This window comes from Mauremys reevesii, linkage group 8, assembly GCF_016161935.1.
Source record: "Mauremys reevesii isolate NIE-2019 linkage group 8, ASM1616193v1, whole genome shotgun sequence".
Lineage (NCBI taxonomy): Eukaryota > Metazoa > Chordata > Testudines > Geoemydidae > Mauremys > Mauremys reevesii.
The window spans coordinates 107,062,018-107,077,757 of NC_052630.1; the positions used below are offsets into that span (position 1 = coordinate 107,062,018).

General features: G+C 65.4%; 1 protein-coding gene across 2 annotated transcripts in view; it reads left to right on the forward strand.

The window, feature by feature from the left end:
• The first annotated feature begins 3,936 nt into the window (after positions 1-3,936).
• SLC6A9 (solute carrier family 6 member 9) overlaps positions 3,937-15,740 on the forward strand; it is a 45,052-nt gene continuing 33,248 nt past the window's right edge. The window contains exons 1-2 of one of the 2 annotated variants that reach the window (XM_039485970.1): positions 3,937-4,085; positions 9,624-9,792. In XM_039485970.1, coding sequence (XP_039341904.1) covers positions 9,763-9,792 — 30 coding nt within the window. In that variant the 5' untranslated portion in view covers positions 3,937-4,085; positions 9,624-9,762. Of the gene's footprint in view, positions 4,086-5,807; positions 5,887-9,623; positions 9,793-15,740 lie in introns of those variants that run through there. The other variant, XM_039485971.1, reaches the window with a different exon arrangement.

Sequence of the window (15,740 nt, forward strand, 5' to 3'; positions counted from 1 at the left end):
AACCCCCTCTACTTCCTGTGGAGTAAGGTACTAGCAGAATACGGCCTTATCAGAGTTATCTAAAATTGACATTTTAATGGCTTTTAACCGTGGTAAAAGAAAGCCCTGTATTAGTTCTCTGCTGATTCACCCTTCTGAACAGCCAGCCTGGCTAACGGGCTCTGGGAACCTGAACTAAACCTTCTGGAATTCAGGATTTTATCCACTTGTAGTCATCAAAACTGCCCAGTGTGTGTCAGGTGTGTTCCTGGGCAGCTCTCCTTTCAAACGGGGAGGTAAGTGGGACTGGGCTGTAGAGCGCGATTCCTTGGAGAGGAGCGGGGCTGCAGCTTGCAAGCAGGGCCCGGCACTACCTGCTAGCGGGTAGCGCACAAGGGCCCTCTGGCTATTTACCCCCGGGGAGCTGCTCAGCGTTGGTCCTGGCAGCTCAGAAGTAGGAAGGCGAGGTGGATATGGCCTGCCAGTGGTTCAGACTCGGGTGAGAATTCCCTTAAAGCCATTACAGCCTTACAAGAACTGTCCTGGAGCAAAGGCAGCCAGGCAGCTTCGTCCCCTGCTCTGTGCTGCGGACCCCAAGTGTGCCGGTCCGTTACTGTCTGTGGGCAGGCTCACCCCTGTGCAGAGCAGCCAGCCCAGTCCCCGCGATCCCGGTAGCCCTGTTCACCGTACGGTTCAGATCCATGCCTTCCACAGCCCGCCAGGCCTTCGCAGCAGCACGACAAGCTACGGCACAGGTGTGCTTAAGGAGACAGAAGACCCGTTGCTGTCACAGTGCATTGTGTGGGCACAGCGCGGAAAGGCAGATGTTAGCGTGCAGCAGATGGCAAAGCAGAGATGGCATATGCACCATGGCTCACTTTGCTGTTCCCTGATCTGGCTGAAATGCGTCGCTGGGCAGCACCCTCCTTCCTGCCACGTTCTGGGACGGCGCTTCCTAGGTTTTAACAAAGGAAAAGGAAATGCTCAGTGCATTGGCCTCGCAGCCTCAGGGTCCCAGAGCTCTCACCCCAACGTGGGCCCCTCAGTCCTTGGGGTGTTAAATGCCAGGCTCAGAGCAGAACCTTTGCACCACAGAGAAAGGCCAGCCCAGACCTGCCCCCACCCACGGGCACATCGACCCCATGGCATTGCTGTGCCCAGCACAGCTCGGAGGATTTCGTCAGGGACTCAGCCCCATTCTCTGGACACCGAGGAGTCTGGCCTAGTGGTGAGAGCTGAGGAATGGGGGTCCCCGCTCCTGGGTGCAGGGAGGTGTGGGGGCGGGAGGCAGGTGTGAAGCAGCCAGGGAGCTCCCTTAGACCAGACGCAGAGCAGCAGCCGGCCCGCAGCCCAGGTGTGGCGTGGAGGTAGGGGGGCTGTAAGGGCTGGTTCCGCTGGCTTCTTCCCTCCCCTGCTGTGGGTAAGTTCCCACTTCCGCCAGGCCCCCAGACTGAAAGCAGAGACAGCAGGAGCAGCAGCACTGTCCCGCCCTTGCCCCGAAGAGACGCCGCCTGCATGCAGCGTGGGGGCAGCACACAGCCTGTGCCCTCTGGGCGAACGGGCTGGAGAGCACTGGCCAGGAGCAGCACTGGAGAACCCGGGCACCTGTGCAGCTGAGGGCAGAAATGGAGACGCCCACGGAGACACCGGCTACCTGCAGCCCCCCGGGGCCGTGACCTCGCCAGAGCACATTTGCCAGGCCAGACTGGGCCTCGTTCAGAGCTGGGTGGCAGGTCCAGCGTTAGTGGTGACCCCACTGTCCCCACGGGAGGCTAGGGGCGCGGTGCCACAGACAGTAGTGACGGGGGCCCAGAAGGTGGCACTGCGGGTCTGGGGCTCGGTGTCAGCCCAGCTGTCCCTGCTAACCCCCTTGGGGGCATGACCTGGCCTCCCAACCGCCCCCAGCCCAGCCGGCACTCCACTTGGCCTGTGCCCCCAGAGCTGCTGTGCCGCAGCTGGCTCCACTCCGGAGGTGGCTGCATGTCACTGGCAGGGGGCAGGAGAGACGGGTCATCCAAACACACATTTCCGCAGCACTTGGCAAGGAAGGCGCGACATGAAAGCGAAGCCGATGGTGACTCGCAGGCACCCGGCTGGGCCCTGTCCCGTTCGGCAGAGGGCAGAGCGCACATGACGCCAGCGTTTACACGGGGGCGCTGGGGCTCAGGGGAGGGCAGGCAGCGGAAAGCGGAGTTAGCAAATTCTCCGGCCTAATTCACTCAGAGCGCGGCAGGGGGAATCAGCCCAGCCGGGGGCTGCGCAGCCCCATCTGCGTCCCGGCCTCATGCGCTTCACTGGAAACATCTGGTCCGGATTTGGGGGGAGGGCGAGGGGGGCCTCCTGCCGCCGCCTGCTCGGAGCCCAGCCCAGCGCGCGTCTGCAGCCCCCGGGCTTGCCAGGCTCGGGGCGCGCTCCCCGCCTCCCAAGCTCGGCCGAGCGGAGTAGAGCCGGGCCCAGCGAGCCCGGGCGGGTGCAGAGCCTCGGGCAGGGCTTGGGGTCTGTCCATGGTGCTGCGTGTGTGTCTGCCCCAGGCGGGATGTGGGGGGGGGGTCCCTGACCGCCGGTCTCCAGGGCGGTGTGTGTGTATCTGTGTGTGTCCCTGGCTCTGTGTGTGTGTGTATCTGTGTGTGTCCCTGGTTCTGTGTGTGTGTGTGTGTCCCTGACTGCTGGTCTCCAGGGCAGTGTGTGTGTATCTGTGTGTGTCCCTGGTTCTGTGTGTGTGTGTGTGTGTATATCTGTGTGTGTCCCTGACCGCCAGTCTCCAGGGCGGTGTGTGTGTATCTGTGTGTGTCCATGGCTCTGTGTGTGTGTGTGTGTGTGTGTGTGTGTCCCTGACCACCGGTCTCCAGGGCAGTGTGTGTGTATCTGTGTGTGTCCATGGCTCTGTGTGTGTGTGTGTGTGTGTCCCTGACCGCCGGTCTCCAGGGCGGTGTGTGTGTATCTGTGTGTGTCCCTGGGTCTGTGTGTGTGTGTGTGTCCCTGACCGCCGGTCTCCAGGGCGGTGTGTGTGTATCTGTGTGTGTCCCAGGCTCTATGTGTGTGTGTGTGTGTGTGTCCCTGACCACCGGTCTCCAGGGCAGTGTGTGTGCATCTATGTGTGTCCCTGGTTCTGTGTGTGTGTGTGTATCTGTGTGTGTCCCTGGTTCTGTGTGTGTGTGTGTGTGTCCCTGACTGCCGGTCTCCAGGGCGGTGTGTGTGTATCTGTGTGTGTCCCTGGTTCTGTGTGTGTGTGTGTGTCCCTGACCGCCGGTCTCCAGGGCGGTGTGTGTGTATCTGTGTGTGTCCCTGGTTCTGTGTGTGTGTCCCTGACCGCTGGTATCCAGGGCAGTGTGTGTGTATCTGTGTGTGTCCCTGGTTCTGTGTGTGTGTGTGTGTCCCTGACCGCCGGTCTCCAGGGCGGTGTGTGTGTATCTGTGTGTGTCCCAGGCTCTATGTGTGTGTGTGTGTCCCTGACCACCGGTCTCCAGGGCAGTGTGTGTGCATCTATGTGTGTCCATGGCTCTGTGTGTCCCCGGGGCGGTGTGTAGCTGTGTGTCTCCAGGCGTGTGTGTGTGTATATCTGTGTGCAGGGCTCTGTGTGTGTGTGTGTGTATGTGTGTCTCCAGGGCAGTGTGTGTGTGTGTGTCCAGGGTGGTGTGTGTGTGTGTCCAGGGCAGTGTGTGTGTGTGTGTGTATATCTGTGTGCAGGGCTGTGTGTGTGTGTCTGTGTGTGTCCATGGCTCTGCGTGCCCGTGGCGGGCTCAGCTCCCCGCCCCCGCCCCACACCGGGCTGTGTTTACACACGCACTGAAGGAGCGCGGAGCACGGAGCACACTCCCCCAGCCCCCGGGAGGGAGCGGGGCCGCGGAGCGGGGGGTCGGGGAGGGAGCCGGCCGGCGGGGGGCGGGGCCGGCGGGGGGCGGGGCTTGCCTGCTTTTGCCCCCCAGCCTCCCAAACTTTCCTGCAACTCGGCAGCAGAAGCCGCCGCGAAGCAGCCGCTGCGTCCCCAGCGGAGCCCGGGCGGGGAAGGAGCAGCGGGGCCCGCGGGCTGGACCGGGGCTGACGCAACGTCCGCGCGGGGATCCACCTGGCCGGGCTGCGAGCCGGCCCCGGGCGGCATGGAGAAGGTAAGGGGCGGAGCCGGGGCGGGCGCAGGGGCGCAGAGCCAGTGGGGAGCGGGGAGCGCGGAGCCGGGAGGGATCGGGGGGCGCAGAGCCGGGGGGGCGCAGAGCCGGGGGGAGCGGGGGGCGCAGAGCCGGGGGGCGCAGAGCCGGGGGGGAGCGGGGGGCGCAGAGAAGGAGGGGCGCAGAGCCGGGGGGGAGCGGGGGGCGCAGAGCCAGCGGGGGAGGCACCACAGGGTCTGGGGGCCGGCAAGGGTCGGGCTGGGGGGCGCCGGCCCGGCAGGGACGTGCTGCGGGGAGCCCGGGCGGAGCTGGCCCCGGGTCTCGGAGCGCTGGGGGGGGGTCGGCACACGGGGAGGGGGATATCTCAGGCGCTGGGGGGGGCTCAGTGGTGCTGGAACTAGGGGGCTGCCGCACCCCTGGCTCGGAGCGGTAACATCAAACAGGGAATCCGTGGTTTCCATGGTTCCCATCATCTGCACCCCCACTGTCAACATTGCTCCAGCACCGCTGGGGGGGCGGTGCTGGGGGGGGCTGGTACTTGCGGGGGGATGCCCGGGGGCAGGGCATGGGGAGGGGCGGTGCCCGAGGACGGGGGATGCCCGGGGGGCGGTGCCCAGGGAGGGGGTGGTTCATGGGGAGGGGGCGGTGCCCAGGGAGGGGGCGCTGGTACGTGGGGCCCCAGGGTAGCCCCGCTCCTTGGTTACCTTAGTTGCTCTCAGGCTCGGCGAGCCCGGCGGGGGCCGGAGCGACGCCCCCGGAGCCAGCCTGGGTAGCCCCCCCCATTCCCACGGGGGCCGTGCTCCGCCCGCTGGGGGCGGGGCAGGGTAGGGAGACCCAGGGGCCGGGGCGGGGGTCGGACGTAGCGGGGGACCCCGAGCGGGGGCGGGGCAAGGGGTCCCCATCTCAGTAATTTTCCACCCGGCATGTGGTTGGGCAGGGCCGAGGAGTAACCATGTGGCAGCTGATGTAACCCCCCGCCCCCCCGCTTAAAGGAGCCGGAGCCTCTACTGGGGAAGACCTTGGCCTCTGCTGGGGGACGTGGGGGGGTCTCTCCTCCCTTGGGGCCACTGACCCCCCCCGTAGAGACAGGGGGGGTCTCTCCTCCCTTGGGGCCACTGACCCCCCCTGTAGAGACGTGGGGGGGTCTCTCCTCCCTTGGGGCCACTGACCCCCCCCCGTAGGGATGGGGGGCTCTGCCCTGGGGTCAGCAGCCAGGCTGACCCAGTCAGGGCACAGTGTGATGCAGGGTTAAGACCCTGCTCAGTGCGGGGGTCCCTGGGTCCCTAACCCCGGGCAACAAGAGGAGGTGTGAGAGCCGCTGAGCTCCGTGGGATGGGGGGGATCCCCGAGCTGCTGTGGGGCTGGAGCGCCTAGATCCCAAGGCCAGAAGGGGCCGTTGCGACCTGGTCTGACCCCCTGTACAGCCCAGGCCAGAGCCCTGCCCCCGTAACTCCTGTTAGACAAGCAGCCAACTTCAGTTTAGGTCGCCAGCCCTGGAGAATCCACCCGACCCTGGGGAAATTGTTCCAACAGTTAATTCCTCGGGCGGTTAAACACTCGCACCGTACTGCCAGTCTGTCTGGCCTCAGCCTCCAGCCGCTGCCGGGGGGAGGATGGGTCCGTGATGGGGTGGCGCTGGCAGAGGGCGCCCGGCCGGGCACCGGTCAGTCACGCCCATTGCCCTGTGTGTGAGGGGGGGTGAGCAGAGGACTTGAGCTGGGCTCAGCGAGGCTGGAGCTTCCAGACGGGACGGGCTTGGAGCGCATGGGCGCTGGGTGGTGATTTGGCGCTAGCAGCCGGAAAGGTCAGTGCCGGGGGTCTGGGGGATTTGGGAGAGAGGGCAGGGCCTGGGGTGCTCAGCCCTGCCTGGGGGTGTCATGTCCCAGGGCAGACAGGGCCAGCGTGGGGCTAGAGACAGGTCCGGTTATTCTGAGCAGCATGGATTGCCAGACCCGGCAGTGTGACCCATGGAGCTCCCTGCCCCAGGGCCTGCAGAGTCGGGACCTGAGGCTGCGTTTACAGGGGGCTGGCTGAGCGTGTGACCGGTGGGGTGGCTGTGTGAGCTACGGGAAGGGGCATCAGCTCTCATGCTTCAGGGCTCAGCACCTGCATCAGGAAGGCCTCTGGCTCCCTGAGGGACACAGGGCTCTTGCCACCTTCTGGGATGTTCTCCTCCCTTGCCTGTGGTTGGAGGGGGTTCCGGGTCCAGCCCCGAGTGGGAGCCAAACCTCCACTGAGCAACTTACCGAGGGGCGGCTGCATTCTCCATCGCTGGCCACGCTGAAGTCACAGGAGAACTTGGGGCCAGGGCCATCGTCAGGCATCTATGGGTGACGCAGCCCCCGCGAGCCCTTAAAGGGGCCATGCACCCCCAAGCTTGTTCTCCAAAGGGCAGTTGGCTGGGCGCTGGCTGTCCTGGAGGGCCCAATCCTGTGAAAGGAACAGTGTCCCTCAGAGCTCCGGCAGGTCTTGGAGAGGCAGGACGCTGTGCCAGAGCCCAGTCCCCTCTGATCAGGGATGGCACCGCTGCCCACCGCCCCTGGATCTAGTTCAGAGGAGATGAGAGCCCCTTTAACTCTTAAAGGGATGTTACCTCTCCCCTTCTGTCTCAGCCCCCCGCATCTCCGTACGATGCCCTACGCCCCCGGCCAGTACCTAGCGGGGAACGAGAACCGGTGAGAAGCCAGGCACGTGTATGGCAGGGTGGTGAAGGGGCACTGGGCAGTGCTGCTCTCAGAGCCAGCCCCACTGCCAGACACACATTCTAGGGCTCAGTACAGGGCACCTGGGTGACATTGGGCCATGCCAGACAGGGTGACAGGGCATCAGACAGGACAGTCACCGACGTGGTTCCTTCTGCCCTTGAGCTCCGTGCCTAGAACTGGGTCTTGACTAGTGCTTGGAGCAGGGCCAGTGGCTCTGGTTTATGACAAATTAGAGGATTGGGCCAAAGGAAACCTGATGAGGTTCAGCAAGGACAAGTGCAGAGTCCTGCACTTAGGACGGAAGAATCCCATGCACTGCTACAGACTAGGGACCGAATGGCTGGGCAGCAGTTCTGCAGAAAAGCACAGTGGACGAGAAGCTGGATAGGAGTCAGCAGTGTGCCCTTGTTGCCAAGAAAGCTAACGGCATTTTGGGCTGTATAAGTAGGGGCATTGCCAGCAGATCGAGGGATGTGATCATTCCCCTCTATTCGACGTTGGTGAGGCCCTATCTGGAGTACTGTATCCAGTTTTGGGCCCCACACTACAAGAAGGATGTGGACAAATTGGAGAGAGTCCAGCGGAGGGCAACAAACATGATTAGGGGGCTGGAGCACATGACTTACGAGGAGAGGCTGAGGGAACTGGGATTGTTTAGCCTGCAGAAGAGAAGAATGAGGGGGGATTTGATAGCTGCTTTCAACTACCTGAAGGGGGGTTCCAAAGGGGATGGATCTAGACTGTTCTCAATGGTACCAGATGACAGAACAAGGAGTAATGGTCTCAAGTTGCAGTGTGGGAGGTCTAGGTTGGATATTAGGAAACACTATTTCACTAGGAGGGTGGTGAAGCACTGGAATGGGTTCCCTAGGGAGGTGGTGGAATCTTCTTCCTTAGAGGTTTTTAAGGCCCGGCTTGATAAAGCCCTGGCTGGGATGATTTAGTTGGGGATTGGTCCTGCTTTGAGCAGGGGGTTGGACTAGATACCTCCTGAGGTCCCTTCCAACCCTGATATTCTATGTCCCTCCCCACACAGGAATGAGCAGGGGTGGGTGTGGGGTGGGCAAGAGACAGCAGAAACCTGATTTGCCTACATGCAAATTGCCAGAGCCCAGTCTTGGTGGTGGCATTTTCCATCCTGGAGGACTGGTAGCTGGGACTGTATCCTTTGCTCACCACTGAAATGCAGCCACCTCTGGGGTGGGGTGCAGCAGCTGTTTGACCAGACCACAGGTTAGGACAGGCAGGGGAAGGAGGCTCCTGTATCCATTGCAGCAGGAGGGAAGGCAGCTTGGGGCGGCGAGTGTCCGTGTGCCAGGCAGGCTCTCGGTTTCCATCTCGCCCAGAAGTCCCTCTCTGAAATAGATGCGCCACACTGAGTGCCCGGTGAATGCCGGGGCAGCGAGATGGCTGGGAGAGGTTTTCTAGCATGCTTACTGCAGGAGGGCGCTTGGGACATGGAGCCAGATCCCTGCCAACCCCGGAGCTCGACAGCAGCTGGGCCCAGCTAGCCATGGGGCAGGGTGGGCTGGGGCCTCCTGGAGGGGAAGAAAGGAGTTGGGAGCATGGCCCAGGGTGTTGGGATTGGCTTAGCACCCGGGAGGGGTTGAGTAACCCCCCCCCCCCGCCGCCGCCTGCTCTGTGCAGCGCCTGTAGCACACCTGCTCCAAGCAGCCAGCACCCGACCAGGCAGGCAGGGCGGGGGGCTGTGCCTGGCTCCGTGACCCCGCTGTGCCCCTGCCCAGGACCCCGTCCCTGCACCCTCGGAGCTGCTGGGTAGGAGGCAGGGGCTGGGGGCTGGCCCAGGAGCCATCAGCTCTGGGCGATGCCTCCTGCTCCTTATCTCACCCGCTCAGGCCTGGCTCCAGAGGCCCCGCACCCTGCTCCAGCCCCACCTCCTCCCTGCAGGCCGACACCCCCACCCCGACCTGCTCAAGGCCCCACTCCCCCGGCACCTCCCCAGGCCGTAGCTCGCTCTCCGGCAGGGGCGCAGGACGAGGGGCAGGGGAGTACGGGGGACCGTGAGGTGGCCCTGCTGCTGCGGGTGGGGCTGAGTCTGGGGCCCTGCGGGGCCAGAGGGCTCCTGGCAGCCCAGCGAGCTGCACTCATGGCACGGCGACCTGTGTGCTGGCAGCGAGGCAGGGCTCTGTCAGGGCCCGAGTGGGGGCCTCAGACTGTGAGCAGGGTGGCCCGAGCGTGTGGACCGCTGAGGAATGGGGGGGTGGCAGCATCCCCCCAGGTCTGGCAGCAGCTGGTCCCCGGCAGCGGCTGGCAGCGGCTGGCAGCTCCGACCCAGGCAGTAGCATGCACGGTGCAGCAGGGCAGAAGGAAATTGCCTCCCATCTGTGTCCTCTGCGGCAGCTGAGCTCCAGGCTGGCCCTGCTCCGGCCGAGTCCCTCGGCTCCCGGCAGTGCCAGGCGCAGCCACGTGCCACCTCCAGCTCAGTCTTTGTGTGGGGTGAGCATTGGGCAAACTCCCCCCAGCTCTGGCAGTGCCCCTCGATCCCGACCCGCAGCCCCTGCCAGCCCAGCCATAGCCGCCGGATGGTGGAACCATGCAATGATGTGATGGCAAGAAGTGACCACCCCCAGAAACCACCCCAGCTACAGGAACGGGCCCTAATCTAGGAGTGAATCCAGATTTTGGAGATTAAGGTGGGGGCGAGGGTGCAGGAAGAGTGTGCCCCCCCAGGAGGGTAGGGGTGGGGCTGACCCCCCCCCGGGAGAGTAGGGGCGGGGGTGCAGGATGGGGGTGCTCCCCCATGAGGGCGGGGGCGCTTCCCGACCGGCTCCTCTCCCCTGTGCCCACGAGTCACTCCCGTCTCGTTTCTGCCCAGCTCTCTCCTGCGCTGCCTGTGGACTGAATCACTTGGTGCCGACGTGTCCGTGCCAGCCGGGGTGCAGCCAGCGAGACGGAGAGTGGGCAGGCGGGAGCCCCCGTGGCGGGCTGCACAGAACACGCCCGAGCCCCCAGCCATGGCGGATAAATGCAGCGGGGGGTTACTGGTGAGTGCTGGGGGTCCCACTGCCTGGGTGCCCGGGAGGGCTTTGCTGGGGATTGGATGGTGCCCTCCGCTCTCCGGGTCAGTGGCTGGCAGGCGAAGTCTCTGGGAGCAGCCGAGAAGGCAGAGCCCCCCTCCCCCAGCCAGCTGTGTATTACTGTGGGGGGGTTGGGGGGAGGGGACAATGCCACCTGACTCCCTGGAGCGTGAGTGCTGACTGTTGTGGGCCAGGCTGTCACGAGGGAGAGGCTGGAACAGGAGCCTGGTGATCAGGACTTCTGGGTCCTCCTCCTGGTCCTATCCTGATTTGCCGCATTCCACCCCCCCGTGCCTCAGTTTCCCCCATCTGTCTGGAGGGGCCGGGGGAATGGCTGGCGTTGCAGTTGCTCTGTCTTGGGGCTTGCCCATGGCATTTCCGGAGGCCCCTGCTGTTCCATTCGCTGTCTGGGCCGCTGTGGGGAGATCAGCAGCGCCGCCCCATGCCCCACGGCGCCCTGCTGGGGTGCCAGGCACGGGATCCGGGCAGGAGCTGAGCCTGCTCCAGCTTGCAGAGTGCAGTTTAGATCTTGGCGCTGCTGGCTCCCCTTGGAAGGCATCAAGTGTGCTGATGGGGGGGGCTGAGACCCCCTCCCTCCTGGGCTGTGCCACCCTCTCAGGCTCCCTCTCCAGTTCTGGCGCGGTGGGTGGAGCGGGAAGTCTTGTGCATGAGCCCATGGCTGTCTCTGGAGTGGGGAGGCTGCGTCATGGGCTCGGCTGGCAGGGGAGGGCGGGGGCGCCCTAGAGGTGCCAGGGCTGAGCACAGCCACCTCCGGAACAATGCCTCTTACTCAGGGGTGAGGACACTGGACCGGGAGCCGGGACTCCTGGGTTCCCTCCTGACTCACTGCGAAGGCTCCACCCCTCTCTGTGCCTCGGTTTCCCCTGGGAAGCAGTAGCACATACCCAGCCTGCTTTGTCACCACGAGCTGGATGGTCCCGGCTGGGCCCCCTCCAAACTTCACACGTCCCCGGCAGCAGCTGGTCCCCTTGGGCCTGTGTGTGGCAAGGCCCCTGGCAGCAGTCGCTGTGAGCCCGTGGGGTGGCCCAGGGAGACTCCATCTCCCAGCTCGCACTGCAGGGGTGTGTGCCCCCTGTTAGCCCTTCGTGGCGAGAGCCCCACCCCGACGGAGTCCTGCTCTCGTGGTGCACGGGTGACCACTGCTCATGTGGCCAGCACCCCAGGGATTGTCCCGGGCTCCTCTGGAGCCGCCGCAGCTGAACTGAGGAGCCGGGTTCAGGAGCGAGGGTTCCTGGCCTCGTGCGTCACGAGGGCTGTGCACACTCACCGGTGGGCTGGTCCCACAATCACCCCTGCCCGGCCCCTGTGCATTGGGAGCAGGAGTTGCTGCCGTTCCCATCAGCTTCCACGGTGCCCCTGGACTCAGGGACCAATCAGCTCGCAGACCTGTGCTCTGACCACTAGGCCCCGCTCCTATGACCTCTGGGGGGCTTGTGGGTGTGGTGCCCGTGGTATCGCCCCTCCCAGGAGCTCTGCTCCTCCCTTATCACCTCTTCCCTGGGCTCCTCCGGACCAGAGCGGAGTCCCCTCCCCCATTGTGCTCGCCTGTGGTCCCCTCCCTGGTCACAACGGGGCGCTGGCCCTGACCCTAGTCAGCCTTGGGGGTGTCTGCGGCCCGCAGGCACCTTCCTGTGCCCCTCTTGTGTGCTGTCGGGGCAGGGTGTGAAAAGGCTGCGGAGAGCCCCAGGCGGGGGGCTGGGGCAGGGGAGAGGATGTCTCTAGTCCAGGGCGCTGTGTGTGGGGATGCAGTGCAGCCTGCCAGGGCTCGGGGGTCCCCCCAGGCAGGCCGGGGCGGGATCCCCCTATTGCAGGGTGGGAGGAGAACCCGGCTCTGCCTCCCCGCGCGGGCTGGGGACGTGGCAGGAGATCAGTGCCTGCCTGCGGAGCGGCCCCTGCTGCAGGAAATGCTGGAGCAGCTGCAGATCTCAGCCAAGCCTGGGCCCGCCCCCCGCCCGGGAGCCGGTCTCCGAGGGCCGGGGAGGCTTCCGGGGGCAGAGGCCGGCTATGGCATTTGTAATGGGCCCAGCTGCAGGTGCCCGCGGGGGCAGAGGCTGCTCTGAGTGATGGGTGAGTGCAGGTCTGATCCCCAGGTCCTGCCCCGCCCTGCCCCCCATGCCAGTGCAGCCTGTAGCCCTGTGCCCGTGTCCTGCTCCCCATCTCTCTGGCACTCCCTCTGCCCCAGAGCCTCCCCCATCTCAGCCTCCTCTGGGAGCCGCTGGCCCTGCCCCCTCCCCCGTCACTTGCTGCCAGCGGGCCCCTGAGCAGGGGGCTGTTGGGGCGCTGTGGGCCCCACGGCTCTGGGCCAAGCAGAGTGTGCAGGCTGCGCCCAGCTGGCGGCCTGACCCACGTGTGCCACGGCCCCTGCTGGATGCTCTGCAGCGTCTCAGGGCCCCGTACTGCTCCCAGTGGGGGAGAGTCTCCTGCAGCTCAGGGAGCAGCGCCCAGGGCATCCAGCCCCCCTCCCCCTGTCAGTGACTGAGCCTGGGCTCGGCCCAGAGCCTGACATCTGCCTCGCCCGCCCTCACCTGCCCAGCCCTCTTGTTTCCCTGGCAACTGGGGATAATGTCACCGGTACCCCAAGCAGCAGCGCTGGGTTCTGGGCAAGTTGCAGGTCCCGGCAGGTACGGGAGGTCCCGGCAGATACAGGCAGCCCGGCCCCTCCCTGCACCTGGGCTTGGCTGTAGTTTTATTTCCCCAGCAGATGGGAATAAAGATCCCGGGATGAATCGGCGGCTGGTCCCTCCCACTCCCGCGGGCCTCCTAAAATAGCCCTGCGCCCCAGCCAAAGGGACCAGAGCCAGGACTTCCCTGGGAAGCATGAGAGCTGGTGGAGAGGGAGTGGTGTGTGCCAGCGAGTGTGTGTAGTGCAGCTATGCACACACGATCCTGCCCCTCGGCTGTGCACACGCGCGTGCGCTCTGCACACCCCTGTTCACAGGTGTTTGTGCGAGCTGTGGGGGAAGGGCGCTCGCCCCGGGGCAGGTCGCTCCAGCACGTGGGGCCACTTCTCTGCGTCCCTCAGGGATGGGGCATGCAGTGAAATGGAGAGGGGGGATTCCAGCCTCACGCCAGGCAGGGTGTGATTAGCTGGCGGGACTCCCCGCATAGGGCGTCTCTGGGGCCCAGCGAGAGCTGGGCTGTTCAGGTGGCTACTGGAGTATTTGGTGTTAGCGTGGCTAGTGCGAAGCCGTCCGTAGGCAGGGACAAAGCCAACCTCTCGTGCTCGGAGACCAGGAGACCTTCTGGGGGTGGAGTACGCCGCAGCTGCTCCTGCTGGGTCTGCGGCAGTTGGGCCGGGCCGGGACGTGCCTGGCGATTGCGGGGCCAGGCCGTTTCCCCGGTGGCTTTGGGAGGAGCAGATCCGGCCGGGGAGCAGGGCCCCAGAGCCCTGCCCCTGGATGACCAGCTCACGCCCCGCTGAACACCCCACCCTCAAGCCGAGATCTCCCTGGGCCGGCTCAGGAGCCAGCGACCCCATGGCCGTTGCTGTTGCTTTGAGGTGGAGGGGCCCAGAGGCTGCGCACCCGCTCTCGCACGCACGCCAGTGGCTCCTTTGGCAGGGGCAGCTGCCGTGGGCCTGGGTTCAGCTCCTGGCTCGCTGAGGGGCCGAGTTTGGGGTGGGGGATGTGCTGGAAGCACAGGTGTCCAGTGCCCCTGTCAACTGGCACTCGGCCTCGGGTGGGCAGCGCCACGGGGCAGGGCCTTTAATGCAGTATAGGAGCCTCCGATGCACAGGCCCTGCCCGCCTGTGCCCACCCCCAGGCCCGTGCCCACAGTTCACCAGGCTCTGATGCTTGCTGGCCTCTCCAGGCGCCGCCCTCTCCCCCAACCTCCCAGCACAGGAGCCCCGGGCAGTGGGACACAGGCTACCCTCGTGCTCACAGCTGGTCATGCTCATGTGCCCGTGCACTCACGCGCTGCCCCCGTGCACTCACGCGCTGCCCCCGTGCACTCACACGCTGCCCCCGTGCACTCACGCGCTGCCCTGTGCTGCCCCCTGTGTGCTCACTTGCTTCCCTGCTCCTTTTTGCCCTGGCACGGCTCCCTCCCAGCACCCTGGCCACTGCTTTGCACTTCCCTGAGCTTGGGGGAGCCCAGCACGGACACCTGAGTGTGCGTGGGGGGGCTGGCCCGGACACCTGTGCAGGGGGAGCCCTTGCACTGACACGTGGGGGGGGGGTGGCACTGACACCTGTGCCGTGGCAGGGAGCCAGGCAGGCGTGAGGTCCCAGATCCGCTCTGGGTGAATCTTTAACAGCTTCCTGGAAAATGCCCAGGCCCAGCTCAGTTCAGGAAGGCAGCATGTGGGAGGGGACGGGGACTGGAAGTCACCTGGCTGGCTCCCCCCAGCTCTGCTGATGCCCCTCAATTCTTCCCCACCCCCCTCTGTCCCAGCCCTGGGCTCCCCGCCCAGCCCCCATCCGTCCCTGTTTTGGGCTTGTGACCTGGATCCCCATGGGGGGCAAGCCCGTGGGGGTGGGGGGTGGCAGCCCACACCCCTGTTTGGGATGGGGTAGGTCAGGGCCCCCCGCCGGTGACTGCTCCCAGCTCAGCTCCCAGCAGTGCCCGGGGAGTGGGGGCTCCCTGGGGTGCCCTGCCCCAGGCCGGAGGCCGTGGCTGCTGAGCTCTCGGGGCCATAAGGAAGGGAGCTAATCCCCTTGGATAGCCTCCAAGGCCATAGAAATAGCATCGTAAACCCGGCTGCAGCCGTGCCCCGGCCCTGCCCCCTAATCCTGCCAGCAGGTGCCTCCCCACCCCCCGCCCAGGGCTGGGACTGCAGGCAGGGCCCAGCGCTCACCGTGGCAGCCTCTGACCCTGGCAGGGGTCCGTGCCAGCCTGGGGTGTCTGGCCATGCTGGGCTGCAGCTCTGGGGGTGGGAGGATTTTCCAGGAGCTGCTGTGGTGTGGGGAGCTGCCTGCCCGGGGCCGGTCACACTGGCCCCCGCCTCCCAGCTCATGGCCTCCAGAGCCCTGGGTGGGGGGGCTGCCCCATGCCTCCGTGGGGCATTAACTGCGCACCTCATTGCACTGGCTGCCCCAGGGCCGTGTCCCTGCCCCACGTGGTGCCTGTGTTTCCCCCCCACCCCGTGCTGCACTGACCCTGGCTGCCCCAGCACCGCATCTCTGCCCTGCCCGGTGCCCAGCTCCTCAGTGCCACATCTCTGCCCCACACAGTGCCTGCCCCCCCCAGACCACACCGTGCCCGGCTCCCCCCTCAGTGCCATGTCTCTGCCCTGCCCGTCTCCCCCAGCGCCACGTCTCTGCCCTGCCCGGTGCCCAGCTCCCCCAGCACCACATCTCTGCCCTACGTGGTGCCTGGTCCCCCCTAGCGCTGCACTGACCCTGGCTGCCCCAGCACCACATCTCTGCCCTGCCCGGTGCCCAGCTCCCCAGTGCCACATCTCTGCCCCACGTGGTGCCTGCGCTGCATGGTGCCGAGCTCCCCCAGCGCTGCATCTCTGCCCCACGTGGCACCAAGGAGAGCCAGGGGCTGTGGGTCGGGGTTGAGGGGCTCCGGCAGAGCAGGGGTGAAGTGCGCAAATCCCAGTCCAGCCCCAGGAGCTTTCATAGCCAGACTCCTCCCCCCAGCCCTGCGTGTGTGTGTGGGGGGGTGTTCAGCTCTCTGGGGGTGTGATGATGCGGTTCTGGCGGGACCCAACTGAGGTGCCAATTCAGGACCACTTGCTCAAACAGGGCAGTCACAGCCCTAGGCTGGGGTTTTTCCACCTCTAAGGCAAACCAAACCAGCCAGACAAAAAGGACTTTGGTTTCACCCCACTGGCTAACCACAAGTCACACAAGCAATTCCCTTAGACACTCCAGTCTCCCAGTATCACCACCAGCGCCACTCGTCCTGGGGACGAATGGTTATGAAAACCAACACCCCAATAAAAG